Source organism: Colossoma macropomum, unplaced genomic scaffold (assembly GCF_904425465.1).
Source record: "Colossoma macropomum unplaced genomic scaffold, Colossoma_macropomum, whole genome shotgun sequence".
NCBI classification, from domain to species: domain Eukaryota; kingdom Metazoa; phylum Chordata; class Actinopteri; order Characiformes; family Serrasalmidae; genus Colossoma; species Colossoma macropomum.
Window position 1 is genome coordinate 22,790,689 of NW_023494796.1, and position 26,926 is coordinate 22,817,614.

A 26,926-nucleotide genomic window follows, 5' to 3' on the forward strand; every position below is an offset into this window, starting at 1 on the left:
GGAAGGAGGATCTCCATGTGGAGAGTTCACTGGTTACCAACTGGTCTCTAGTGGATTAAACTGTTGGGGATTGCATTGACTCACTGTAATGCAGCAGCATGAAGGTGCGGCAGGTTTGGAATATTGCAATATATTGTAATCCATTATAATACTGTTCAGTATAATATGGGGACAGTTTAAAAGTCTCGGTTTATTTTCAAATGTAAATGTAAACTCCTTTCTACAGTCCCTTATTTTACAGAACCAGTTTAAGAGCTGTATTATCAGAACACGGTGTTTACTCCTCATTCCAGAGATACACCAGGTTTGTGAAGATTGAGACCAGTATTACAAGGAGGACACTGCAGGCCTGTTACCCAACCTGGATGAAGCCTGTGCTTAAGCTAAAACCTAATTTCTAATGGTGCTTCACCAGTGCAATTCAGTCCTAGTCTAAGCTTAATTCGTATCCTGGAAACCGGCTCTGCTTGTCAGTTAGCCCAATAAAGTGTGTCACTTTTTTTAGGCCACAATTTCAGATTGAGAAGCTGAAACAACCATGACTGTGAAGGTGTTTTAAAATTTTCTAGTGTAAAAGCAGCAAGTCATATTGACACTTCATGTACTTAGAATAAAGCCTTAATGTATTTTAATATGTGTTAGAGTTTGGAGTAAGATGTCTTGTTTATAATCAATGAAAAATCTGACTAGTTCTAAAATGTGTTGCTAGTTATGCTGAACGATGAGTAGTTGATGTTCTTCTGCTTTGCTAATAGCTGTTACCCTGAATGTGAAAACTAGTCTTAAAATACTTCACTTTAGTGATCACACATTGCCTGCGTCTAGATGAAGTGAGTGGTGTTTGATGGCCTGTTTTTTTTTTTTGGTCAGTCCGATGCTCTGGTTAGTTTTCTAGCGAGGTGTAATAACCATCAATGTGAAAACTGACTTGAATATGCTGTATAGTGTGAGAAAGCGATGCAAAGCATTTCTGTTCTATTGCTGCCTGTGTTGGTTTATTTTGATGTGATGATATGAACTAAATTTGTGCTTCTCTATCAGATTCTGTCTGATACAGAACCATAAACTGATTTGTCTGTCTTCTATAGATCCTCCCTCAGGCCACAGCAGCTACCAGAAATGTGAAGACCAGTCAACAAGTGTATTCACCTTCATGAGAATTTAGGGCTGTACCTGGCAGCTGTTCCTTCATATGCTTATGCCTATGCTTACTAGTATAGGTGGGGTTTCATATGTTGGTTCTCATATGTCTTTAAGCTGTGTGTCCCCAGGTTGGGCAGGACTATGCATAATTGCATTTTGCCCTAATAAGCTATTGGCTAATCATCTCTTTGATTTGTGAGTGTTCTGGTACATAATACTGGGATCTGAGCAGGTCTGTTTCACAGGTTTCCTCAGAGGCTCCTCCTCCAGAGTTCAGATGCACACATACCATGAATGAGAAGACTAGTCTTAAAGTACTTAAAGGTTCATGGTATCACTTTTTTCATAAATCTGGGCCAGCCCAATTTTTGTGCTGTTCTGGTACTGTGGGCTGGCCCAGATTTAATCTGCTTTGTTCTCTGCCGGTCTAGGATGGGCAGGGCTTTCAGGGACCATACTAGTCCTTTAAAAGTACCTGCCCATTCTAAACAGGAGCGCTGCTTGGGACCTGACATCACAGGTCTCACAGAGAATGAAGAGGTCTGTCTGCACAGGCCCACCCGAGACACCGGAGTAAACATGAACCAAGATCAGCAGAGATAGCTTCTCACCGATGAGCACAAACTTTGATTTTTATTTCAAGATTTTTTAAAAAGTATTTCTTTCACGCTGTCTATATTTATTCTGTTGTACTAGTGTTCTCATCCGCGGTAGAGAAACTCTTATATAATAAGTTTTTTTTCTAATTCACCGTGATGCAGAACACTAGTCATATCACAAGGTTTATAAATGGCACATTGATTTTTTTGCCCTTTGGCTGCACACGATTGGTTAATTAGTTATGAATATGCAAATCAGCACTCTGGGACTTTATTTTCTGAGTTTCCTCATAGAGCCCCATTATAACAGATTCTCCCTCTCAATGTATTGGTAATGTCTCTCGCCCTCTCTCTCTTCCAAAAAATGCTGTTAGAGGGGGGCGAGTTGGAGTTGAGCTGAAACTCAGCAGATCATCACAGTAACTGCACTGGAGACTTCACAGACTGGAGGACCCACAGACTGAGAGCAGAAAGCTCACTTACAGCTGCACTACAGAGTTTAGGATGACTGTAGAGGTGAAGGCTAAACTCTCCCACATTGACCTGTGAGTGGAGCAGTTTAATGACACTCAGACACAGTGACTTAGATGCAGCTTTAACAGTAAAACATTAAAAGAAACATTTCAGAATCAAGAAAACAAAATACAACAGAAGTAATTCAGAACCTTCTCAAACTTCTGGGGAGCCTGAAATTTAAACAGACAGTGAACAAATTGTGAAGCGACAATTAAGAATCATAACTTAGCACATTAATTAACATAAAGCAACCTAAACAAAACAAATATAGACATGTTTCCTTTATAGAGAAACAAGTGCAATATTACAAAGAGACATTTAACAACATGAAATAACTGCCTAAAAACATTTAAACTGAACAAAAATAAACACAATCAGCAGCAAACCAAAGCTGCACACATTAAAGCCCACGTTCCTGGACTTTGGGGAAAAAAATAAAATATAAAAATATGTCAGATATGTGCCATTTTAAAAAAATTGAGGTGAAATTAAAAAATAAATAAATAAAATACACAAAATTACCCTGAATACGTCCCCAGAACCGGTTTGATTGACATCCAGTGTTTGCTGTTTTAAATTTTACCAATAAAAACAGACACAGGTATTTACCTGCTGCTACTGTGGTTTATAAACGATTTTTATTAAAACTGTACATCATACAGTGTCATTTAAGCACATAAGCAAGTTCTGATTGAGATAATTTAACAGCTCAGTACAGTTTGAGACCAGTCTGTGATTTAGACACGGTAGCACGATGCTAACTGATGTACATAAGGTTCCATTACTTGTTAGCTACATTAGCCTTAAAGCTACAGTACAAATCTAAACAAGCAAACTCTGGACACCAAACATCCCTCATGGATGAATAAATTCAGAGTGATGTGAAAATGTCTACATTTCATTTTTCTGCTAAACTGTTCTTTTAAAGTGACAGGCTTGTTAATTCATTCAGTGTTCAAAGGCAGATTAGCCACTACAGCAGCTCTGAGATTAACCAGCCACATAATACTGTGTATTATTTTACATTTACTTCATTTTAATGTTTGATACGCTGCCTCTTCATTGCTACGGAGCCCTAATGGTGACATCCTGTATAAATAAAAATAATGCATGGCCTTATTAACGCGTGGGAACGAGATCCTAATGTGTGGCCACGACTTAGTGGGAATGAGATCACGGCTTATTAAAGTCGTGGCCACAACTTAATCATCTCATTCCCACGCCTTACTAAGTTGTGGCCACGCATTATTTTTATTTATACAGGATGTCACCAGCGGGGCTCCGTACATTGCATTAACCGCTTTATCTATTTATCTCCCTTAAACTGCAAAAACATAAAGTCATCTGAACTCTGCAGCTACCACTCCGCTCATTTTCACACAGCTGAACCAGATCTTCTCTCTAATGTTACCTGTTTATTACGGCCTGAAAAGGACCCAAAAACAGCCACCCTGTGGCTTTACTACACCTGAACCACAAACAGAGACGGGCAGCTGCTACTGTCATTAATTTAACCCCATTAAACTCCATAAAACATTCGCCAAATCAGTCAGACATCAGTTTTCAGTACTGTTGTTTGTGATCAGCTCACCTCACTGTGCTTGTTTGCGTCTTCTTTTTCCTGCAGTGACTCTACCGCCACCCTGTGGTCAAACACAGTATTTCAGCATTTTGAAATTAATCGATCATTTTTGGTACAATTTCCTTTTACGGTTATAAAATTCTAACTGTAAAGTAACAGTAAAGTTTACAATATTTGTAATATTTTATATTACTACAGCATTTTTTGTATGTTAAAAAACAATAATAAACAACTAATAAAAAACAACTACAAAATACAGTAGCAGTAATGTTCAAAGTACACTTTAATTCAGGCATACAGTTATAGTTTAAGGACAGTTTTGCTGCACATACGCTTTAGTAACAGAAAAGTAATTCACTTTAAAAAGCTAGAAAACTGTGAGAGGTTTGGATTTAAAGTCTTTTTGTGCATGTTTAGCGTTAAGCACACTGGAAGTTGTACAAGCTTGTTTTATGAACTTTTCTAAGAGCCAACTAAACAGCAGAGGGCGCCCGCGAGCGAGTCCTCAGTGAATGGGGGTGAACGGAGCTAAACGGCTAAAACGAAAAGTTAAAATAGTTTCTAACCACTTACGCAGAACTTTCCTTTAATTTTAGAAAGTAGAAGAATGAATTTCACTAAAAAAAAAACGAAGAAAACTGACCTGTATGTTTCCTCTTTTCTACAGCAAACGGGTTTTGGGCAGCAGGACTAACGTTACTGCTACTGAGTGCTGATTGGTTGGCCGACTGGAGCAGCTGATTGGCTGTTGAGTGACGTCATGGACGTAAATGAGACGCCGTTTTAAACTCCTATAAAATGTAAAAGCGTTAAAAATGTAACAGCGGTTTAAACTGTTTTATGCCGTTCTGTATTCAGGAAATGAATTCATTACTGTATATTAAAAACGTTAAAGTATTAAAAACACTGATTTTACTCAAATGCTACATATTCACCCATTTCATCTGAACTCGCAAGCGAGCGCCCTCTAGCGTTAGAGAAACTGAAAGACATTACAGAGCGGTAGCTCTGCTCTCTACACGTTCTCTGGCAGTTCTCCTCTCTCCTCTCTTCTCTACACGTTCTCTGTTAGTTCTCCTCTCTTCTCTCCTCTCTACACGTTCTCTGCCTTTGCTTTTGCCACGAAACGTGGGCATGACTTCCTTTTGCGCATGCGCACGGCGCGTGTTAATGGTGAAGCCACTTTAAGAGTTTAAACACAGAAACTCGGTTCATTTTTCATTTTTGTCACAGTCTGAATTCCTCTCAGCACAATGGGATCCGCAGAGCTACGAACAGAGCTAGAACATTTCCTAAAGAACCTGAATATAGAGTTCGTGTCGGTGGAGCACCCGGAGGTAAACAAACTCATTCATTCCGCCGCGCTGGCAGGAACTGCAGGAAGTCAGCGCCGAGGGTTTTTCTCATCTGCGCTGTCAATTCTTTACTAATCGCGAATCCAAGCGCTAAATGTGTCTCTTATGTGTTAAAGTTCACTCTGTCCCTTAAATGTGTTACTTACCGAATAAACGCCGAGCTGCTGTAGGCCGAGTAGCCGCGTCTTCTGTTCCCAAACAGTTGTAGTTCCAACCTTGGCCGCCAGACGGCGCCGGACGACCAATGAAATAAGCTAAAATGACTCACTTTCTGGGCCAAACAGTTCTAAGAGTTTGGATAGGGAGTAAAAATGGTCTTAAGACACGAGGATAAATGTTGGGCTCAACACTTAGGTACATTTAAAAGCAAGTACATTTTACATTAACCTGAATAAAAATATAAATAAAGCATTTACAGTATACCTGAGTAATAATTTACCAAGGGTGCCTCTACTTTCACTCAAGTACTGGGCTTGTGTACTTTTTTCACCACCGTCTTTCCTTTATGGAATCCTTATTAAAAGAGGACTCTCCTGGCTTTCATACTATACTGACAAAAAAACTCTGAAAGCATTCTTCTTAGTTTTCATGGTTGGTTATTACCAAGAGTAACACTAGGAAATGTGTTTTTTGAAGTCATCACTCCATTTTATTGGTGTGAATGAAAGGTTTCAGGACACCAGAAATAGCTTTAGCTAAGTGTATTTGTTTCAAATGATTACAGGCCCATCTGTCACTTTTCTACTCATTTTAGAAGAGTGTGAGCTGAAAATGTGGTCATACAAAATAACAGATACAAGACTTGCTTCATGACATTTGTGCATTTATATAATAAGGGAAAGGGAAGCAGATGCCAGGTCTGTCTGAATGGTGACACACACACAGCTTGCCAAAGGCAAGAACCTGCTGCACTCTTGTGGTGACAAAAGCAAAATGTTTCCCATTATACCTTTACTCCTCGTTCCAGAGATACATCGGGTTTGTGAGGTTTAGGTACTGTTGACTGTTTTTACTGGGGCCAGGATCACGAGGAGGACACTGCAGGCCTGGTACCCGACCTGGATGAAGCCTGTGCTTAGGCTAAAACGAATTTCTAATAGTGATTTACCATAGGCAACGCAATTCGGTCCTAGTCTAGGCTTATTCCATGTCCTGGAAACCGGCCCTGCTTGTCAGCTAGAGCTGTAAAATGTGTCGGTTTTTTAGGCCACACTTTCAGATTGAGAAGCTGAAACAACCATGACTGTGAAGATGGTTTTAATGGTCTAGTGTTAAAGCAGTAGGCAGTACTGATGCTTCATGCACTTGGAATGAAGCTGTAATAAGCATTAGTTTGTTTTTGAGTTTGGTGAAATGTTTTGTTTTTCGTTTTCTTTTGTGTTGTTTAAAATTAATGTAAAATCTGACTTGTTGTGAAATGTGTTGCTAGTTATGCTGAGGGATGTGTAGTTGATGTTCTGCTTTGCTAATAGCTGTTACCCTGAATGCGAAAACTAGTCATAAAATACCCAGCTTCACTGATCACACATCACTTAGGCCTATGTAAGGTGGGTGGTCTTTGGTGGCTCCTTTTTCTCCCCTTATTTTAATTTTTTTAGATGCTCTGGGTAGCTTTGTAGCAAAGGTACAATAACCATCAATGTGCAGACTGACTAAAAGAGATTACTTAGTGTGGGAAAGCAATGCAAAGCATTTCTGTTGTAAGAGCTCTGGGTTGGTTTATTTTGATGTGATGATATCAACCACATTTGTGTTATCAGATTCTGCCTGATACAGAACCATAAACTGATTTGTCTGTCTTCTATAGATCCTCCCTCAGGCCACAGGAGCAGCTACCAGAAACGTGAAGACCAGTCAACAAGTGTATTCACCTTCATGAGGACTTGGTGATGTAAGTGGGGTTTTTCCTTCATATGAGCTCACCTATGTTTGCTAGCAAAGGTGGGGTTTTATATGTTGGTTCTCATATATGTTTGTGCCCTTGTTTGACTGGCTTGGGTGGTGCTATGCAAATTTATACCTTGTCTTAAGTTATTAGCTGATCACCTGCTTGGTTTATTAGAGTTCAGGTACATGGGAGGAGGTTTTGAGCAGGTCTGTTTCACAGGCCTCCTTGGAAACTCCACCCCCAAAGCTCAGAAGCACACATACCATGAATGAGAAGACTAGTCTTAAAGTACTTAAAGGTTCATGGCATCACTTTTTTCATAAATCTGGGCCAGCCCACAGTACCAGAACAGCACAAAAATTGGGCTGGCCCAGGTTTAATCTGCTTTGTTCTCTGCCGGTCTAGGTTGGGCAGGGTTTTCAGGGACCATACTAGTCCTTTAAAAATACCTGCCCATCCTAAACAGGAGCGCTGCTTGGGACCTGACATCACAGGTCTCACAGAGAATGAAGAGGTCTGTCTGCACAGGCCCACCCCAGACACCGGAGTAAACATGAACCAAGATCAGCAGAGGTAGCTTCTCACCAATGAGCACAAACTTTGATTTTTATTTCAAGATTTTTTAAAAAGTATTTCTTTCACGCTGTCTATATTTATTCTGTTGTACTAGTGTTCTCATCCGCGGTAGAGAAACACTTATATAATAAGTTTTTTTTCTAATTCACCGTGATGCAGAACACTAGTCATATCACAAGGTTTATAAATGGCACATTGATTTTTTTGCCCTTTGGCTGCACACGATTGGTTAATTAGTTATGAATATGCAAATCAGCACTCTGGGACTTTATTTTCTGAGTTTCCTCATAGAGCCCCATTATAACAGATTCTCCCTCTCAATGTATTGGTAATGTCTCTCGCCCTCTCTCTCTTCCAAAAAATGCTGTTAGAGGGGGGCGAGTTGGAGTTGAGCTGAAACTCAGCAGATCATCACAGTAACTGCACTGGAGACTTCACAGACTGGAGGACCCACAGACTGAGAGCAGAAAGCTCACTTACAGCTGCACTACAGAGTTTAGGATGACTGTAGAGGTGAAGGCTAAACTCTCCCACATTGACCTGTGAGTGGAGCAGTTTAATGACACTCAGACACAGTGACTTAGATGCAGCTTTAACAGTAAAACTTTAAAAGAAACATTTCAGAATCAAGAAAACAAAATACAACAGAAGTAATTCAGAACCTTCTCAAACTTCTGGGGAGCCTGAAATTTAAACAGACAGTGAACAAATTGTGAAGCGACAATTAAGAATCATAACTTAGCACATTAATTAACATAAAGCAACCTAAACAAAACAAATATAGACATGTTTCCTTTATAGAGAAACAAGTGCAATATTACAAAGAGACATTTAACAACATGAAATAACTGCCTAAAAACATTTAAACTGAACAAAAATAAACACAATCAGCAGCAAACCAAAGCTGTGTATATTACATATTACACTCAACACTCAGACACATTGCAGTCATTAAAGCCCACCTTCAAATTACTGCCTTAAATGTGTCTGGGATGTTAAATGACACATATCAAGGAAATCTATTTTTCCCCAATTTAAAGAAACAAAAAGTCTCATGCACTGTATAAATTTTCAAAATATTCCCATTCTGCTTTTTGAATGAGGCGCAGTACAGAGTAACCAATCACAACATAAATCATTTTAATTTATAATTTTAAAGGCACAGTAACAAAAACAGCCTGCTTAATTCTAAGGGATAAACAGGTTAAAAATGTCACATATGAATGAATTAAGGCTGTTTTTGATGCATAAACACACAAACATCTGAACTGGACTTTGGGAAAAAATAAAATACAAAAATATGTCAGATATGTGCCCTTTAAAAAACAGGTTTAAACAAATACACAACATTACCCTGAATACATCCCCACAACAGGTTTGAATGACACCCAGTGTTTCCTGTATTAAATAATCAATAAAAATGGACACAGGTATTTACCTGCTGCTACTGCTGTTTTCAGCTTATTGTTGTTTTTCATAACTGTACATCATGCAGTGTCATTTAAGCACATAAGCAAGTTCTGATTGAGCTAATTTAACAGCTCAGTGCAGTTTGAGACCAGTCTGTGATTTAGACACGGTAGCACGATGCTAACTGATGTACATAAGCTTCCATTACTTGTTAGCTACATTAGCCTTAAAGCTACAGTACAAATCTAAACAAGCAAACTCCGGACACCAAACATCCCTCATGGATGAATAAATTCAGAGTGATGTGAAAATGTCTACATTTCATTTTTCTGCTAAACTGTTCTTTTAAAGTGACAGGCTTGTTAATTCATTCAGTGTTCAAAGGCAGATTAGCCACTACAGCAGCTCTGAGATTAACCAGCCACATAATACTGTGTATTATTTTACATTTACTTCATTTTAATGTTTGATACGCTGTCTTTTCATTGCTACGGAGCCCTAATGGTGACATCCTGTATAAATAAAAATAATGCATGGCCTTATTAACGCGTGGGAACGAGATCCTAATGTGTGGCCACGACTTAGTGGGAATGAGATCACGGCTTATTAAAGTCGTGGCCACAACTTAATCATCTCATTCCCACGCCTTACTAAGTTGTGGCCACGCATTATTTTTATTTATACAGGATGTTACCAGCGGGGCTCCGTACATTGCATTAACCGCTTTATCTATTTATCTCCCTTAAACTGCAAAAACATAAAGTCATCTGAACTCTGCAGCTACCACTCCGCTCATTTTCACACAGCTGAACCAGATCTTCTCTCTAATGTTACCTGTTTATTACGGCCTGAAAAGGACCCAAAAACAGCCACCCTGCGGCTTTACTACACCTGAACCACAAACAGAGACGGGCAGCTGCTACTGTCATTAATTTAACCCCATTAAACTCCATAAAACATCCGCCAAATCAGTCAGACATCAGTTTTCAGTACTGTTGTTTGTGATCAGCTCACCTCACTGTGCTTGTTTGCGTCTTCTTTTTCCTGCAGTGACTCTACCGCCACCCTGTGGTCAAACACAGTATTTCAACATTTTGAAATTAATCGATAACTCAAGTTTTTGATACAATTTCCTTTTACGGTTATAAAATTCTAACTGTAAAGTAACAGTAAAGTTTATCTGTAATATTTCAGCATTTTTTATGTTACTATTTTTTGCATGAAACAAAACAAGCTAATAAAAATAACAAATACAGCAGCATTAATGATCAAAGTACACTTTAAATCATACATAGTTAGCCTCAACATCAGTGACAGGAACATCAGTGCATTTCTTTACGGATGATCCAGATGTTTGTATGACGTGTTTCCGAAATGCTTGCTGGGTTTTGTAGTGAAAGAAACACTGATGGACAAAAAGGACACAGAATCGTGAATTCTGTCGAACTGATGAGGCTACAGAACACATCGAACAGTAAAGGCTGATTTCAGGCCGGAGGCTGAAAATTTTAGAAGCTGTTTAAACGCTTTGACATGCAAAGGTTACAGGAATGTGTGGAGACTTTTGTTTTAGGAGCTTTTATAAGAGTATAATATTACAGCATTGCTAAAGGTCAACATGAACTGCCTCAGACTGTAAAACAAATGTACCCTTTTTTTTATTAAATTAACAAAATAACGTCACCTCCCAGTTTTCTAAACGGGAGCAGCTGTAAAAAAACGTTTACAGTCTTTTTTCAGACGGAGGTCTGAAGGAAATATGTTGTCAGTGATATTAACGATAAATCAGGCAGGTGTTAGGAGGTTATTAGACGCGAATAATAATAATAATAATAATAATAATAATAGTTAGATTCAGACATAAAGATCACCCTGGAATAATAAACACTATTTATAACGTCTAAAAAGTAGAACAGAAAATGAAAATAAGGCTCTTTTTGTGGCGGAGGGAATCATTCTGTGAAAATCTGAGCAGTTCAGATTTTACAGCCTTATTTCTACATCTTTTCTCTATAAAGCAGCAACTTTTCCCACACAAACACGTGTTGGTGACTTCTGCCACGAAATGTGGTCATGACTTCCTTTTGCGCATGCGCACGGCGCGTGTTAATGGTGAAGCCACTTTGAGTTTAAACACAGAAACTCGGTTCATTTTTGTCACAGTCTGAATTCTTCTCAGCACAATGGGATCCGCAGAGCTACGAACAGAGCTAGAACATTTCCTAAAGAACCTGAATATAGAGTTCGTGTCGGTGGAGCACCCGGAGGTAAACAAGCTCATTCATTCCGCCGCGCTGGCAGGAACTGCAGGAAGTCAGCGCCGAGGGTTTTTCTCCTCTGCGCTGTCATTTCTTTACTAATCGATGCGCTAAATGTGTCTCTTATGTGTTTAAGTTCACTCTGTCCCTTAAATGTGTTACTTACCGAATAAACGCCGAGCTGCTGTAGGCCGAGTAGCTGCGTCTTCTGTTCCCAAACAGTTGTAGTTCCAACCTTGGCCGCCAGACGGCGCCGGACGACCAATGAAATAAACGCACAGGACCCACTTTCTCAGCCAAGACTGTTGTAGTACCAACGTTGACCGCCAGGGACAAATATCCAAATTAATATAACATAAAGGATCCATAGCGAGTCTCTTTGGCCACTTAAAAATAGCACTTCAGTTTATGGTGGGCGTCCAAATGCAGATATGTTAACTGTAACTTATTTGAGCAGATAATTATGACAAATATAAATGTGTATACAACCCAGCCACACACTGTATAATCCGACAGTATACATCTTACATTTTGCTGCCAACACTGCATTGAACTCCTTTCTGTTAAACAGTTCTGATAAAAGTTCCCCCACATAATTAATAATTTAGTGAATTATTACCAGTTAGATAACTGTAAAAACAACAGTTTCACTATGGGACATTTTAACAATAAACACTACATGATTCTACGGAGCCCTGCTGGTGACATCCCTTATAAATAAAAATAATACATGGCCTAGGCATAGGAACAAGATAATTCAGTCGTGGCCATGACTTGATAAGACGTGGGAACGAGATTCTAATGTGTAGCCACGACTTAGTCAGGCATGGGAATGAGATGATTAAGCTTTGACCCCAGCTTAATAAGGCATGATCTCGTTCTCACGACTTACAAAGTCGTGGCCACAAATTCTTTTTCCCACATGTTAATTTGGCATGGCCATGCATTGTTTTTAGTCATACAGGATGTCACCAACAGGGCTCTGTATGATTCAGAAGTTACATATAAAGAAAACAAACTGTGATGCCATATTATGTTAATGGTGTGGTCTAAGGCAGCTGTTATGGACCTGTGCGTATGTATAAGACACAGAATAAGCCTAGTTTTACATTAAAAGAATTTTCACTGTCTGCCTCTTGACATTGTTGGCATTAAGTCTTTGCCACTTGCACCATTCAGTATTCTTCCACTGTAGCTTATAATGTTACTTTAAAAGAACTGTAAAATCAAAACATGTCCATAAACCTGTTAAGCAAATATATCTGTAGAAGAAAAAATGTGATTTTGGTCACTTAATTTAAATGTCAGGTTGATGGTTATCTCTAAATTTCAGATTAAAAAATGCATACTTTGTTAAATCTCACTAGGTTTTCACTGTGGAGGAGATGATGCCACATGTGGAGCATCTGAACGGGGCCATCACTAAGAACCTTTTCTTAAAAGACAAGAAGAAAAAGGGCCTGTGGCTTGTCTCTGTTCGTCATGACCGACAGGTTAACCTCAATGATCTTGCCAAGAAGCTGGGCGTAGGCAGTGGAAACCTGCGCTTTGCTGATGAAGCAGCCATGCTGGAGAAGCTAAAGGTGGGCCAAGGCTGTGCCACAGCTCTGGCTCTCTTCTGCGATAAAGACCAGAGTGTGAAGTTCATCCTGGACAGTGACTTGGCCAATGGAGGCCATGAGAGAGTGTACTTCCACCCTATGACCAACGCCGCCACCATGGGACTGAAACCAGATGACCTGATGAAGTTTTTGAGAGAGACAGGACATGAACCAGTTCTTCACAGCTTTGATTAGGTTTTAACTAGACTGTTCATTTACATACAGGTCAATGCATTAAAAAGGGATCAGGACATGGGGACATTTTATTGTATGGATGTAGGTTCATCAGTTTTTGTAAACTTTCTGATTTTGCCATGTTAAATCTACCAATGTGCCATGTGCAAATGATGTCAATAAAAATACATGCTGATAAACTTATATGGACCAATACAAATGTTCTCTTCCGATATCTGAACTCAGGGTATCGGCTGATACAGAGCACCAGTCTGATAGCAGTGCTCTGTTAAGGCACTCCCAATACTTAATAGCAAAGAACATAAACTATACAGCAAACATCTTAATAGCAAAGAACAAAATATACAGTAGAGGCTGAGACTGACATTCACCAAATTTCTTTTTCAAATCTTTCATTGTTTTCTAAAAGGTTTGTGAAACTGCAATTTTACAGTTTTTGTCTAAGAAACAGCAGCTGGTATGTTTAAGGTTATAATATGATCCAGTGCCAATACAAGTCCAGTATATTAGATTGGTGCCTCACTAACAACAAAATATTTTTACCCTTATTGAAAGACACTTACTTCTAGTAAACTAGTTTAGCCCTGTCGTGGAGGAGTGATTTCTAGTTTGCCAACCTATTCTGTCCTAACAGCAAAATACTCTACTTTTTATGGCACTTCTTTCTGCAAGATAATGTAAAGCAAAAACTAAATTTTCCCTAATATCTGAAAGAATCGTGTACTTTCACAAATAAACCAATCAGAGCGCACCTATCACTAACTCCCTGAATTACATATTGAATATGAATTCAGTCTGGCAACTATGCTTAAGGCTGTAATGTGTTTTTAAATCAGATACTTAATATCCCAAGAGAGAGGAGTGCAAGTTTACCTATTTCCTGAACTGAGGACACAAGAGGAGAAATGTTGGATTCATACATTTAAAAGCAAATACATCTTTAACTTGAGTAAAAATGTAAATAAATCACTTAGAGTATACTTCTATTTGAGTAATAATTTACCAAGGGTGTCTCTACTTTCATTCAAGTCCTGGCCTTGCGTACTTTTTTCACCACTGTTTGTAAGAGGATTCTCCTGTATATGATACAGGCCTACATACTGACAAAAAACCCTCTAATAAGCATTTTCTTAGTTTTCTTGGTTGGTTATTACCAAGAGTAACACTAGGAAATGTGTTTCTTGAAGTCATCACTCCATTTTATTGGTGTGAATGAAAGGTTTCAGGACACCAGAATTAGCTTTAGCTAAGTGTATTTTCTCGAATGATTATAGGCCCATCTGTCGTTTTTGTACTCATTTTAGATGAGTGTGAGCTGAAAATGTGGTCATGATACAAAACAACAGATACAAGACTTGCTTTTTGACATTTATGCATTTATGTAAAAGTGGAAAAGGAAGCAGATGCCAGGTCTGAATGGTGACAGTAGTCTTACAGGCACACACACACAGCTTGCCAAAGGCAGGAACCTGCTGTACTCTTGTTTTTGGCACACCCAGGTGACAAAAGCAAGAAGTTTCCCATAGAGTCTTTTTCTCTTCTTTTTCTTTGTACTCAGAGAAACCACTCACGTTACTATCCACTTTGATTGGCGAAGGGAAGAAAGGGAGGCGTGTTGATCGACTTTGCTCCATGCAGAATGTGGTGATCCATGTTGCATTTGTGCAGATCGTTGTACGACACCGGTCTTCTAACTTTAGAGATGCAGCATCGCATGCATGCTCGTAAGACAAAGAAAGTCCACTGGCAGAGTGTAAAAAAAGGCCAGCTGATTGAGAGTCACGCCAGGGTCCAACTGGAGTCCGCACAGTTTGGTAAAAACGCTCCCTCTGACTCAGTGGAGCAAACATTGGCACCAAACGAATGGTCCACTTAAGGAGTGCACAAGTAGTCTATTATAACACCATAATACAGCAGTGCTATGTCAAAAACGGTCAATACTCAAGAAACATTTTTTTTAGAAGTCTTGTTTCCTTGATTCAAGGAAAAGGGATGCTTTATTTTCATAACAGAGAAAGGATCCTTATTGTTTCAAAAAAGGACATACAATCTTTCAATCATTTCTCAGCGAAGACCATCTCAGAACATTTAACAAGGCTTCAGACTGTCAGGTCGAAGGTCACTTTTCTCTCTGAGTTGGCAGCAGACAAGGAGGAAGTGAAGAGATGAAGAGAGAAGGTCAGAAAAATGAGGTTACAGGCAGAAATGGTGAGACAGAAGACAGACACACACAGACCGCGGAACGGGTGGCCATGGCACGGCCCATTTTTTAAAATGTGGGCCAATCCTACCCATTATGTTGCATGGAAACAGATGATAAACCTGACTCACAAGCACTGATCAAACAATACATTGACCAGCTGATGTAAACCAAACATACAAGACTACATGTAAGACTTAACATTCTGTGGTTCTCACTTGAACAGGCAGATATCTCAAAAGAGAGCTTCATGCTTGCGGATCTAATAGGGACACTAGCTTAAATTAGCTTTATCAAAGCAATGATAATCAGAATTAGGGGTGGGCAATATTTTAATAAAATGAAAATACTTTTGAAAAAGACATTTTCACAGTATACACTATGCATCATATCATGATATTCAGTTTTTCCTGAGGCTTGATGATTGGAATTGGAACAAACAAACAAAAACTAAATTTAAAAAATACTCTACAAAACTGCAAATATAATGATTTATATTCAATGCTTCACATACGGCACTAAATTAAATTAAATGGGCCAAATTGTGCTCTTTTTATAATGCGAAATGCAGTTTGTTGACGATATCCACAATATGTTCTGAAAAGCATAATATGATATAATGTGACATAATTTATCATGACAACAGTAAATATCATTATACTGCCCACCCCTATACAGAATGGCTCTTTATGAGCTTTTTGAGTTTTTGGCTCATTTTTGGTCAAATGTGCTTTAAGTGGACTTTCACATTATTGCTTTCTTAATGTTATTTGGTAAATCTTATGGTTAACAAATGTCTTTCTTATTGTAATTTCTATTCATTGGCTGTATTTAAGAATAAACCACTCCTGGAATGATACTGTTGGTCAGCCTGGCCACACTTCTTTCAAAATATCAGAGGAGACTTGAAAAATCCAAATCAGCCAACCACTACTTATATCCCTACTGGATCTAGCTGTATCACAATCAACACATTAAAAAGATCCTTACTTGACCACTGCTTCATTACACCAATTTAATTTTAACTAATTAGGCCAGTCTCTGCAAGCAGTACCAAACTATCATAGGACTCTGGGAGCAGATTGACAGCCTTGACAATCTTGATAGCAATGCTATGAAACAAAAATGAAATAACATAAAATTAAAGCTGATCAAAAATATGTTCCGCGGTCCATGCACACACATAAATATAGAGGCAGGAGAAACCAGCATGCGCTGGGTAAGCAAGGGAGTTTCCAGCCACAAGATTTTCTAACACCATGCAGTAACTGAAGCCACGTCTGAGGGGGAATGACTGAAATCTGCTCAGACTACAGATTTACCTCAGCAGGGACATAGAGACACTCAGTCAAACTTCCACTGAGAAGGAGGGAGTGGGGGGATCAGAGGATGTCTGGGGGGGGCAGAAAGCAGAGCTAGGCCAAAAAAACCACCCCACCCCACCCCACACAGTGAACAATGCAGGCCAAGATCCATCATCTACATGGCCTCCACAGTCACCAGAGACCAGCACGGAAAAGCAAGCACGTGCAGCTCAGACATCTGTTCCACCGCTCCGGGTTACCATAGCGACCTCCCATCCCCCCTCGCGGGCAGCGACACTCACCCCTTCAAGCTCGTGAAAACACTAGCCCTTGTGGCTAATGTTTAGGAGCTTTGCTGCTCTCCCGATCTGCTTTTTGATTTTCTGCGTTCTTGTAACACTTCCACATCTGCAGGACAAAGGCAGGTGATATTACAACTAAATATTACAAAAAAAAAAGCACGGAACTGTATATGTACATGATAAATAGGAAGAAAAAAAAAATCAGGAAATAAAGGAGCAACAAATAAATAATAAATCACTACAATTATTATATATTGCGCTACTTCCGTGACATAAGTAAAGGTATGTTTGGTACATGTACTTTGCAAAAGAACCCTTATTTAAGAAGAACTTTAAAATGTACACTTAGCCTTTAATCTCATAAGAAATCCACAGTGACCTATCTATGCTCTGTCCTCAAATGTGTTCTTTCGGATTAGGTGTAGTTGTTCTTTGTTGTGTAATTGAGCTAATGTTTAACATGGTAGCGAATTTTATATCGCCATCATTACCAACACTCCTAGTTTCAATTAGCTAGAGCAGCCCAGTACGGTGCAGTAGTGTGGTATTTTAAACCAGAATATTATGCAGTGACTAAAACATAGTAGCAGACTGTTTGCTACAATTTCTGGTTAGTTTGAATGGGATTTTTGACAATGTTCTATACAGCTTGTTCAGCAACATTTGATAAGGAAGAATGCATTTGTGGGCGGAGCATGGATAGGCAAATTCTCTCACTTTTAAGATGCGACTGATGAATCTTTTAAGATATTTCTCAATATAGCGTAGTTAAACCTAACTGGACAGCTCAATCGCCCACATAGTACTGTACTGATAACAAGTAAACAAAACAAAAACAAAACAGAACATCCACATGAGATAACGTCAGTTGAACCATTCTTTTTGATTGAGGCAATCAAAACAGAATCTCAGGATCAATACAGAGAAGGAAAAGCCATGCAGTGACTTAGCAATAATCTAGTGAACCCACTTTTATGTAAGATAGTCCCAGATACCAAGAAGAATCAACAGTGCATAATGTCAGACATCCCCTGTGAAAAGCTTTCTCTCCAAGCCCTTCTAGTTAATCTTGTAGGAGTTATAGAAAGTAACTTGAAGAACAGATTTGAAGAAATTCATTTTTACACTGATGTCTGTTAGTCTTTTAAATAGCCCTGATAAGACAGAGTATCATGGGACATGCTCCACAAGCCTAATTACTTTATTTAAATATCAAAGTAGATCAGCCTAAGCTAACTTTGGAACTTATGAACACGCAAATGTAGGCACAGGATAAAAAAAGATAAATTAGCAGAATGGTGAAATGATAAAAAGTCCACAAGGAGCAAAGCTGTATGATGTTTACAAAAAGCTACAAGCAATGGCTTAATTTTGTGATTTAGATAATAATCATGGTGACATGATTATTGTACATCTTAATAAACAAAGGAACATATTGGCACATGAAGTGTCTTGTGGAAATCAAAACCATAAAAGACATAAGGTTTACCACGCATGCAGACATTCGACAGTTGGACAGAGGGATTGTTCTGAACCAAACTCCCACAGAATCAAAGACAGGCCAAACGGACTGAGAGCGTGGTTATGGAGTCAGCAACAAAACGAGGAAAGGAAAACAAACAGATACCATGGTAGTGCTCAAAGCGTTCATGCAGGTGTTTAACCATCACCACAAAGGAAACAGGTCACATGATCTCACACATTAGACACAGCCATATTCGTACCACAGCGATTGGCTGTCCTCTGAACTCAAAGGAGCTGATTGGTCGGAAACGCTCACATGATTGTTATCACTGCCTTTCCCATCTATCTTGGTGTCAGGGAGGCCGTTTGACTGGTTCTGACTGGGCTTGGGCTCTCTGGGCTTGAGGGGAGGACCACTGATGTTACTAACTAGGGAGGTATTGAGAGAGAGGATGGCTTGGTTTCTAGCGCCACCCGCAAACACTGGCTCACTGAGGATGGAGTCCAGGAAGACTGAATCTACAGTAAAGGAGGGGCCTAGGAAGGCTTGCAGACTGGACAGCTCAGGGTCTTCTACGCTGGGGGCGTGGCCAGTGCACGGCATGCTGGCGGACTTGGGCAGCGGTGTGGGGTGGCTAGGCTGGGGTGGCGCGTGGGGGTGTGCTCTGGGGGATGCTGGGTACTCACTGGGCACAGGCTGGGCTCGAGGTTTGCTGCTCTTGGAGGGCGAGGGGTCCACGGACACTGGTTGGCGACTGTCCTTCGACAACAGGTCATGAATGCTGGTCCGGCGTGTGCTTCCCTCAGCTGTTGAGATGACACTGCTGGCCCGGGGCAAACCTGCAGAGGAGGAAGAGGAGGAGGGAGTGGCGTCTAGGCGCTCGGACACGGACGTGGCCTTCCCTTGAGAGGTCAGGTTGGGTCTGGGTTGGCTGCCCTTAACACGGGTGCTCTCAGCCTTGCGCAGGCTGGGACGCCCTGGCCCCGTTCGTGTGGTGCTGGAGTCCGAGGGTGTGGCTTTTCCGCTGGCAGAGCGCAGGATGCCCCGCCCCTTGGCACGATCCTTCTGCACGGGCTCAGACGCTCCTGACAGACGGGGTGATTCTCCGGTCAGGTTCTCTTGGCTGCCGGACTGAAGGAGGCACATTTCAACAAATTTGTTAGAAGTAAAAAGGCATACGGATACTTATAAACTCACGCAAGTTATCTTAACTAATCAAAAATATACACTTCCCGCAAAAGTATGGAGACACCTAGCTTTACATTTTTTTAAAATATATCAGCATTTTTGCTCTGTCAGTTTGCAATAACTTAGGTATTAAATGGAGCTTGCTATTTTTCTTTGCAAAAACTATAAAACTGAAGGAATGACTGAGAACAACTAACTGCTCTCATTTTTAACTAACTCATTTTTCCCCTAGTTGAGATGTAAGCACTCATCAGCACTCAAACCTTTCAGGTGTATGAACCACCTTCTAAGTAAAAGATCTTCAATAACAATAGTTATAGTCATATTCATAGTAACTACAGTCACTGTCTATTCATTATTTAGGAAAAACCTACTCTTCATATCAAGAATGACACTTTGATAAACATCAAGCTAAATGTTTTGTAAAATGTATTAATATTAGTTAAATGGATGTTTTATGTTAATAAAGCTTTTGCAAGTATTTTTCTTATGTAATTAAAAAGAAACTGAAAAAAACATTACTCTGCAAAAGTAACAGTGAAAAACATTACTTGGAAATTTTCACAAGAAGGCAAGGTGTCCCTAAACCTCTGGCAGGTAGTGTACTGAGTAATTAAACCACCACCAACCCTAATTTTTACAAACTTAAATCATCACATGTTTCATGTGACACCACAAGATGAGGTCATGCTGTTATGGCTGAACTCTGTGCATCATTAAGGTGGCGCTCATGTCACCTCAGGGGGGTCTATGCTCTCTTCCAGGAACTGCTGAAGGGACAACACCTCACTGCCAGGAGAGCCGGTCTTCCTCTTGCTCTGGGCGCCTGTCGGTTCCATGTTCTTCCGGAGCTGCAGGGGGCTCTGATGAGATGATCTCTGAGAATGTGACTGCTGCACTGGGCTACTCCCACTGGACCAAACCTCTGTGTCCAAGCTCAGGCTGAACTCACCACTGCTCTCGCTGTGGGGCCTGCTCAAAGTGCCATTCACTGTACCTGAGGGACAAAACATGAAAATGAGGATACTGAAGGCAAAGAAAGTGATGTTTTTTTTAAAGCTGAAACAAGTACTTTTTTGGAGTTATTTTGTGGGATACAGCAATAGATAAAATGTCCAGAATATGTTTTTAAACAGTCCAAAAGGCAATTTAATCTAAAATTTTGAATAATGGACAACATATAGCTCCAAAAAATGTAATCACTGCAGCTTTAACAAAATATAAAAGTGGCAAAAACTAGACACCCATTGCCAAAGACTGTAATCATTTCACCTGAAATTAAACTCCATTAAATTAAACAGCACCATACCACAAGAGCTGAAAGAAGCGCTGAAGGGCACCAGTATTCTGCAGATCCTATTTTTGATTCATATCCCAGGAATACAAGCTCATATTACAGACTCATAATTTGCACAAGACTTTGAATGATTCTTTTTGAAAGCATTCAAATGCAATAACATTTTTCAAAAGATCCAACACCACAAACACCATTTGTATTAAAGGCAGAAACTTGGTTTATATGGTCATACCTTTTGTCACTGCCTGGCGAGTCCCAAGAATTATCATTGCTATTATTACTAGTGGCCTTTAGTACTATGGAGATTGGCAGGTCTGGAGGCTGGGCGGGAATGACAGGGCACACAGCATGAGAACAGATCACACTGGGGCAGCAGATGGTCCATGCTGGCTGGAACTGCAGCCATATTTGCCCCTAGCAAGCTCAGTGGCAGACACTGGTAGAGGGGAGGAGCCTTGCAGGAGAAACCATACAGTAAGTATCCGAGGGGGGGGAGGGGATCTTCACTGTACAAAGGAGGAGCTTCAAGGAGTGCCAACCCACAAACAAGGCTTGATGTTGTTTAGATTGTTAAGGACCAAGGAAGAACTGAGTTATATAAGGACCCCAGTGAAAAACCTCAGAGCAAAAAATATTTTGGAAGAACAGAGAGCAGCGTGTTCAAATTAATCCGTTTTTCTGGAGAGGGCTTGAAGAGGGGTTTCAACGGTGCATGCAGATGAGTCACTTACTACAGATGTTACAGGGAACTCTGCACATGGTGGATGAGGAGGGAGCTGGGGGAGAGAGGGTTTCAGCACTGCTAAAGAGTTGTGGTCCTGTCCAATTACACACAAACAGCTTGCTGTCATAGCTGTTGTATACACACTCTCTTGACTGGCAATGCCTGTTTCAGCCAAAGTTTTCTTTGTGTATAAGAGTTAAAGCCTGTAAAATGCATGTCCATGACTTACTTTAACGGTAGTAGATATGGGCTCAATTTTCTCATCAGTCACAGATGTTATGAGAACTAAATATCATACACAGATGAATCTTTAATCTTAAAATTCATCTGTGGTTACGTATTTAAAAAGTAAAGTTACATTAAATGTCACTGAAATTTTACTTAACTGAAATGTCAACCACTACAATTCGGTATGACATTTTTTTTTAAACATTTTGTAAACATTATTTTATGGCATATCAACGATAAAAGCAGTCAATTTTAATGTCTCATTTTTATACAGTTTTTGATATAGCAAAATTAAGGAAAGTCTGAAATTGTGCCTTATGTTAATGTTTCTGTATACATTTTTAGTTAAAATTATCCCACCTGCACTGCTAATAGTTCTTTGAGCAGATGCCCACAGATGCCACAACAGATACATTTTAATTATGAAGATGGTGTGTGACTGTATTCGATTTGTATGAACAACACCTTGTAGGACCCAGTACAACCATACTAAACTCTTATCTCTCACGAAAATGAAAGGCTAGAGCTAAAAATCTGACGCTCACTGTGCTGTGGCTGAAAAAGACAGCCGAGATTACCATGCCTCTGACCACTTTAACCGCACAGCGTCAAACAGAAACTGCTTAATGGAGATTATGAGACAGGGTCTGGCAGAGTTCATAGAGCCCTTTCCTCACCTTGAGTCCGAACTCCACTCTGCTCATCTGAAGAAGTTGGTGTAACATCTTCACAGGATGCATTATCTGTAGGGGGGCAGACAGGCTTTTACATACTAGCCTCAGTTTCTAGCTCAACGGACACAGGTATAGCTCAAATTTTTGTAGCCAAATAAATAACAAAGGTAGTCTATGAGCAAGACTCCTCCTTCTTTGATTAGACACATAACAACACAAGAACACATACTATTTCTGACTGAATTAAGTGATGAGGAATGAACAGCATGAAATGATTTGCAATGCAAAATCAAACTATATACAAACATAGAAAAATAATTAAGCGAGCAAAAAAAACTCTCAGATCACAATAACCAATAACTCATGACTTTAAAGACAGCTCAGCAAACAGCACTTCTGGCCTTAAGTAAGGGCAATGTTGCAAATCCCTTCCAGAGAACACTGAAATGGACACTTCCAGCCTGGACAGGGGACATAACACACATATCCCTGCGAACCATTCAACATGGCTGCTACTCCAGGAGGGAGAAAGGTACAAATATGGTCATGTGTGGCCAGCTCTACCTTTGTTCTTAAGCTTCTGCTTGGTGCTGTGGCCGGCGGGCAGACTGAGGGTGGCGTAGTTGATGGCATTGGTGGAGTATGCCATAGATCCCAGCTCCTTCATGCGCTGGCTGCCGCATGCTGACGCTGCCTCCTCGGGGGCCTCCAAGTGGTCAGTGCTGCCGGTCCACTGGCCCCCGGCCAGCGCCATTGTCTGCAGCAGGTCGTTCATGGCTGAGATGGGAACAGCAGGAGGATTATTACCACATGCTGCATGGGACAAGCTGACGCAGAGAGTAAAAGAGACAGGCAGAAGTAGAGGAAGATAGAGATATGTAGAGAGGCATGCAGTTTCACACCAATATCAACAAGCACAAATGCCTTGGCGAGAAAGAAATAAAGAGCAGAGAGAAAAGAAAAGAGAAAGAAACAAAGGAGGTTGTGCCATGTTAGCATGACATGCACAGAGCTGAAATGAAGCCTCCAGATGTGTGTGGGTAAGCAGAGAGAGTATATATATATATATATATATATATATATATATATATATATATATATATATATATATATTTGTGTGTGTGTGTGTGTGTGAGTGTGTGTGTGTGTGTGAAAAGAAGTAATAATAAGCATAAACACCATTTAGAGAGGAGGACAGTGGACCAGGGTGTGGCACTGCACAGTTCAGTGGTTTAGTGTTAATCCTGCTTGAACACACCTTTTGAATTAACTGCTGAGTTGAATATGGTGATAGTAGAAAACCACTAAACTGTGCAGTGCTTTGGCCTGCCCGACTTGTGGTTCAAAAGCCCTGGTATAGATGGAGCAGAAAGGCAGATAGAGAGCTTAGAAAGTGCGTGCACGTATGCCAGATCGCTCCATTTCAATTCCAACATGGTGGCTGGATGAATGGTGGTGTCGTGCTGCTGATGCAGTGAGTACGGGGTGAGAGATGGGACAATCAGCTCACGCCACGAGCAGTAAAGAGGCCAGAGTCACAGATGGTGCAGGCCACACACAACCAGAGAGATCACACCATACACAACACCAACTCCACCTAAGTACTTAATCAAGTACTACTGACCCACAAACTACTACACTAATACTACTAATACTACACCCGTACTTAATCAAATACTTACATTCTCACTAATTACTATTGCCGATGCTAAATTAGCAGACCAGAATCTCTCAAATAAATACACTTCTACAGGTTCATCACATTTCTACAAACTAGAAGTCACACAAAGGCTCCGTGCTACATCACTATCAATCTACAACACATATCACTCGTCTCATCTGACTTTTTTACTTTAATGATCTAAAAACAGTAAGCACACAAGGAGTTGCCAGGGTATTACACCTATTTTTGTACCCTGCATTTACACATTGGCAACTTTTTCAGGAAGAAGTACCACAGAGGGTAGGTGTACCTGATAAAATGTCCAATAGGTATAAGTACAAGGTAGTTGTCCCGCATAAACATTGTATAGCCCAAGTTACTGCTACCAGAAATTGACAGTTATTATGACAGAAAAGACTGGAAAAGGCTGTGGGTAACACATGCACGTTTGTTAGCAAGACCAATTTCCAAACAAATCAAGCAGTGATGCTTTGTGCACAGCGCTGCTAACATCTGGAATTGAAAGCAACAAAGCTAAAAGGGAAACAAAGGTCTAAAAACTCGGTGAGAGATGCAAGTATGGTGGAGAACGAAGGGCGGGAGTTGGTAGCCGTCGGAACTCTTACACATGGAACGCCGGTAGATGGCCTTCTCTTTGTCTTTCTCCTTGGATCTGTTCCTCATAAATGGCAGCCTTTTCAGTGCTGTTGCAGGATAATGGGAAGCAAGGAAGAGGTGGAACGCAATGAGCCCACAGAAGGAGAGATGGAGGTGGAGAGAGGAGGGAGAAAACATACCAACATTAACAAAGCTTAACAACCAGGAGAAGGAACCAACCAGACTCTCTCACTCTCTCTTACACATCCACACATGGTAAACAAACACATACAAATACAGTACGTATAGTATACATATTTCAGTTAATATGCATACAGGCGCTCAATTACACATGAAAAACACACTAAGACAGCAGTGAAGAGGGTTGTTGAAGTGATGAAGATGCTGCAAGTCCGACTGCAACACTGTACAGAAGCCAGCACATTCACACAGAAGGGAGATGTTTATTAAAGGGTGCAATTCAGGGCAAAAACGCGACACCAGGGAGGGCTGTATTGCAGAATGGGGACACGGAGAATCATCTCAATGCAATAGGAAAGGTAGAGTCAAATTCAGGACCTCAACCAAATTTCCTGATGCAACTTTATGAGGAGCTCTTTAATGCTGAGACACTGAAAGTAAGAAAATGCCTCTAAAAAGATGCAAAATCCACAGTGTTAAAACTTCTAAAAAGCATCTTAAAATGTACTTATTTAAAACAGGTTTATAACATGCTTTACTTGACGTTTAACGTTGTCTACAAAATATTAAGGAAAAAATATTTGATGTTAAAGGCATTAAGACAGAAAGAACAACAAAGAAAAATACAAAGGTAATAAAATAATAATAACTGGTAACTAAAAAAGATACTAAAATTGGTCTCTAGGAAGGCACTGATGCCTTTTTGATAGATTATTTATGCCTTAAATAGCCAGGTTCTGACTTCTATCACACATTTCTATAATTTAGGGATAACATTCTGCATTGTAGTCCAGGAGTAACTGAATAATGTGGCATAGGATGTAATAAGCCTGATATTTTAAGGAGTTAAAAAGGTGCAGTGTAAACAAAATGCATGACTATTATTATTATATTTGTGTAATATTATTATAAATGCTGAAGTAATCACATATTTAAGACAAGAGCTAGGTTCATGAAAAGGCATGAAAGGGACACACAACAACAGGGCTCTATCAGGCTCAGCTACATTTTCAGCTGGTCCTTTTTGTCATGCACTCTCGTCCTGCATGAATCCTATGTCTTTGTTCTGAGTTATATAAGAATGGTAGCAAATGATCTTTATTGTATATTGCACCTTTTAATAGTGATGGAATGTAACAATGACCACAAACTTATCACATGCCCTGAGACAGGACAGTTCTGCTAAAGCCCCACCCTTGTACTGCTAAAGCCTACCATTGGAGGAGCCTTGCGCATTGCTGTGCTGCGCTCTCCTCCCTTTTCGTGCAAAGAGAGTGAGAGAGCGAGAGAGAGCGAAAAAGAGTAAGACAGAGAGAGGAGGAGGAGGAAAAACAGGCAAATCAAGCATTAGGCCTGAACAGCAAAATAAAAGTCTCCAGCAAAGAAGCGTACACAAATCTAGAAAGCAGCCTCAAGCATGTCTGCCTGGAAAGAGCTCTGAGAGAGAGAACAGGAAATGTTCTGGAATCTCTAACAGAGATTAAAAAGACTGCATCTGTCTGTGTAGTTGATCCCTATGCGTTGTGAGGAACCAAATGATTTCTGTAGGGCTCAAGAAAAAGAACAGTTTGATAAGGTGCACAAAATGCTAAAGCTACATCTTTTGTGGTCGGTCCCACAATTTATATTACAGTTTTTACAAAGGGTCTTTTCCCTTTTTATAAAATGTACTGGATGGAGTCTAACAACAGGGCTGCAGCTGGAAAGGAAAGCTCAGACAATACTCACTGCTGCTTCTTTTGTGGCTCAGGGGGTCATCCAGTGATCCAGATCCCATAGATGAACTGTCCTGACTGTCTGGCAGCGCTAACGTGCCGACCAGGAAACCATCAGTGGACTCAGAGCGGGTGGGAGTGATGGTGAGGGATCGCATTCGCTCACGGCTCTTCGGCTTGATCAGCTTCTTCATCTTCAGAGTGATCCAATTGCCCCTTCTGCCAGACAAAAGCACAAACTCTCA

General features: G+C 40.2%; 2 protein-coding genes and 2 long non-coding RNA genes across 6 annotated transcripts in view; 1 reads left to right on the forward strand and 3 right to left on the reverse strand.

Moving 5' to 3' along the window:
* Positions 1 to 2,322: 2,322 nt before the first annotated feature.
* Positions 2,323 to 5,395, reverse strand: LOC118816933. The gene is made up of 3 exons (XR_005007921.1): positions 5,342 to 5,395; positions 3,850 to 3,901; positions 2,323 to 2,428 (listed from the first exon to the last, which is right to left on the reverse strand). It is a non-coding gene; the product is annotated as an uncharacterized LOC118816933 (long non-coding RNA).
* A 2,802-nt stretch (positions 5,396 to 8,197) lies between these two features.
* Positions 8,198 to 11,601, reverse strand: LOC118816646. The gene is made up of 3 exons (XR_005007892.1): positions 11,494 to 11,601; positions 10,084 to 10,135; positions 8,198 to 8,342 (listed from the first exon to the last, which is right to left on the reverse strand). It is a non-coding gene; the product is annotated as an uncharacterized LOC118816646 (long non-coding RNA).
* On the forward strand, positions 11,132 to 13,306 carry zgc:64201 (prolyl-tRNA synthetase associated domain-containing protein 1). Its single transcript, XM_036583141.1, has 2 exons — positions 11,132 to 11,336; positions 12,695 to 13,306. Exons 1-2 carry the CDS (start codon positions 11,253 to 11,255, stop codon positions 13,121 to 13,123), a joined length of 513 nt encoding a protein of 170 aa, XP_036439034.1. The 5' UTR covers positions 11,132 to 11,252; the 3' UTR covers positions 13,124 to 13,306.
* Positions 13,307 to 14,486: 1,180 nt separating this feature from the next.
* Positions 14,487 to 26,926, reverse strand: part of LOC118816644 (girdin-like) — a 62,239-nt gene continuing 49,799 nt past the window's right edge. Inside the window, exons 25-32 of one of the 3 annotated variants that reach the window (XM_036583140.1) lie at positions 26,695 to 26,900; positions 26,182 to 26,223; positions 24,795 to 24,872; positions 23,070 to 23,282; positions 22,509 to 22,574; positions 21,611 to 21,697; positions 20,320 to 20,579; positions 14,487 to 19,525 (exon numbers count right to left, since the gene is read on the reverse strand). In XM_036583140.1, coding sequence (XP_036439033.1) covers positions 18,632 to 19,525; positions 20,320 to 20,579; positions 21,611 to 21,697; positions 22,509 to 22,574; positions 23,070 to 23,282; positions 24,795 to 24,872; positions 26,182 to 26,223; positions 26,695 to 26,900 — 1,846 coding nt within the window. In that variant the 3' untranslated portion in view covers positions 14,487 to 18,631. The remainder of the gene's footprint in view (positions 19,526 to 20,319; positions 20,580 to 21,610; positions 21,698 to 22,508; positions 22,575 to 23,069; positions 23,283 to 24,794; positions 24,873 to 26,181; positions 26,224 to 26,694; positions 26,901 to 26,926) is intronic. The other 2 variants (XM_036583138.1, XM_036583139.1) reach the window with 2 other exon arrangements.

Coding starts and splice junctions, on each gene's coding strand:
- zgc:64201 (XM_036583141.1), top strand. CDS start 11,253: ATGGGATCCGCAGAGCTACGAACAGAGCTAGAACATTTCCTAAAGAAC. Junction 11,337..12,694: donor TGTCGGTGGAGCACCCGGAG/GTAAACAAGCTC, acceptor AAATCTCACTAG/GTTTTCACTGTGGAGGAGAT.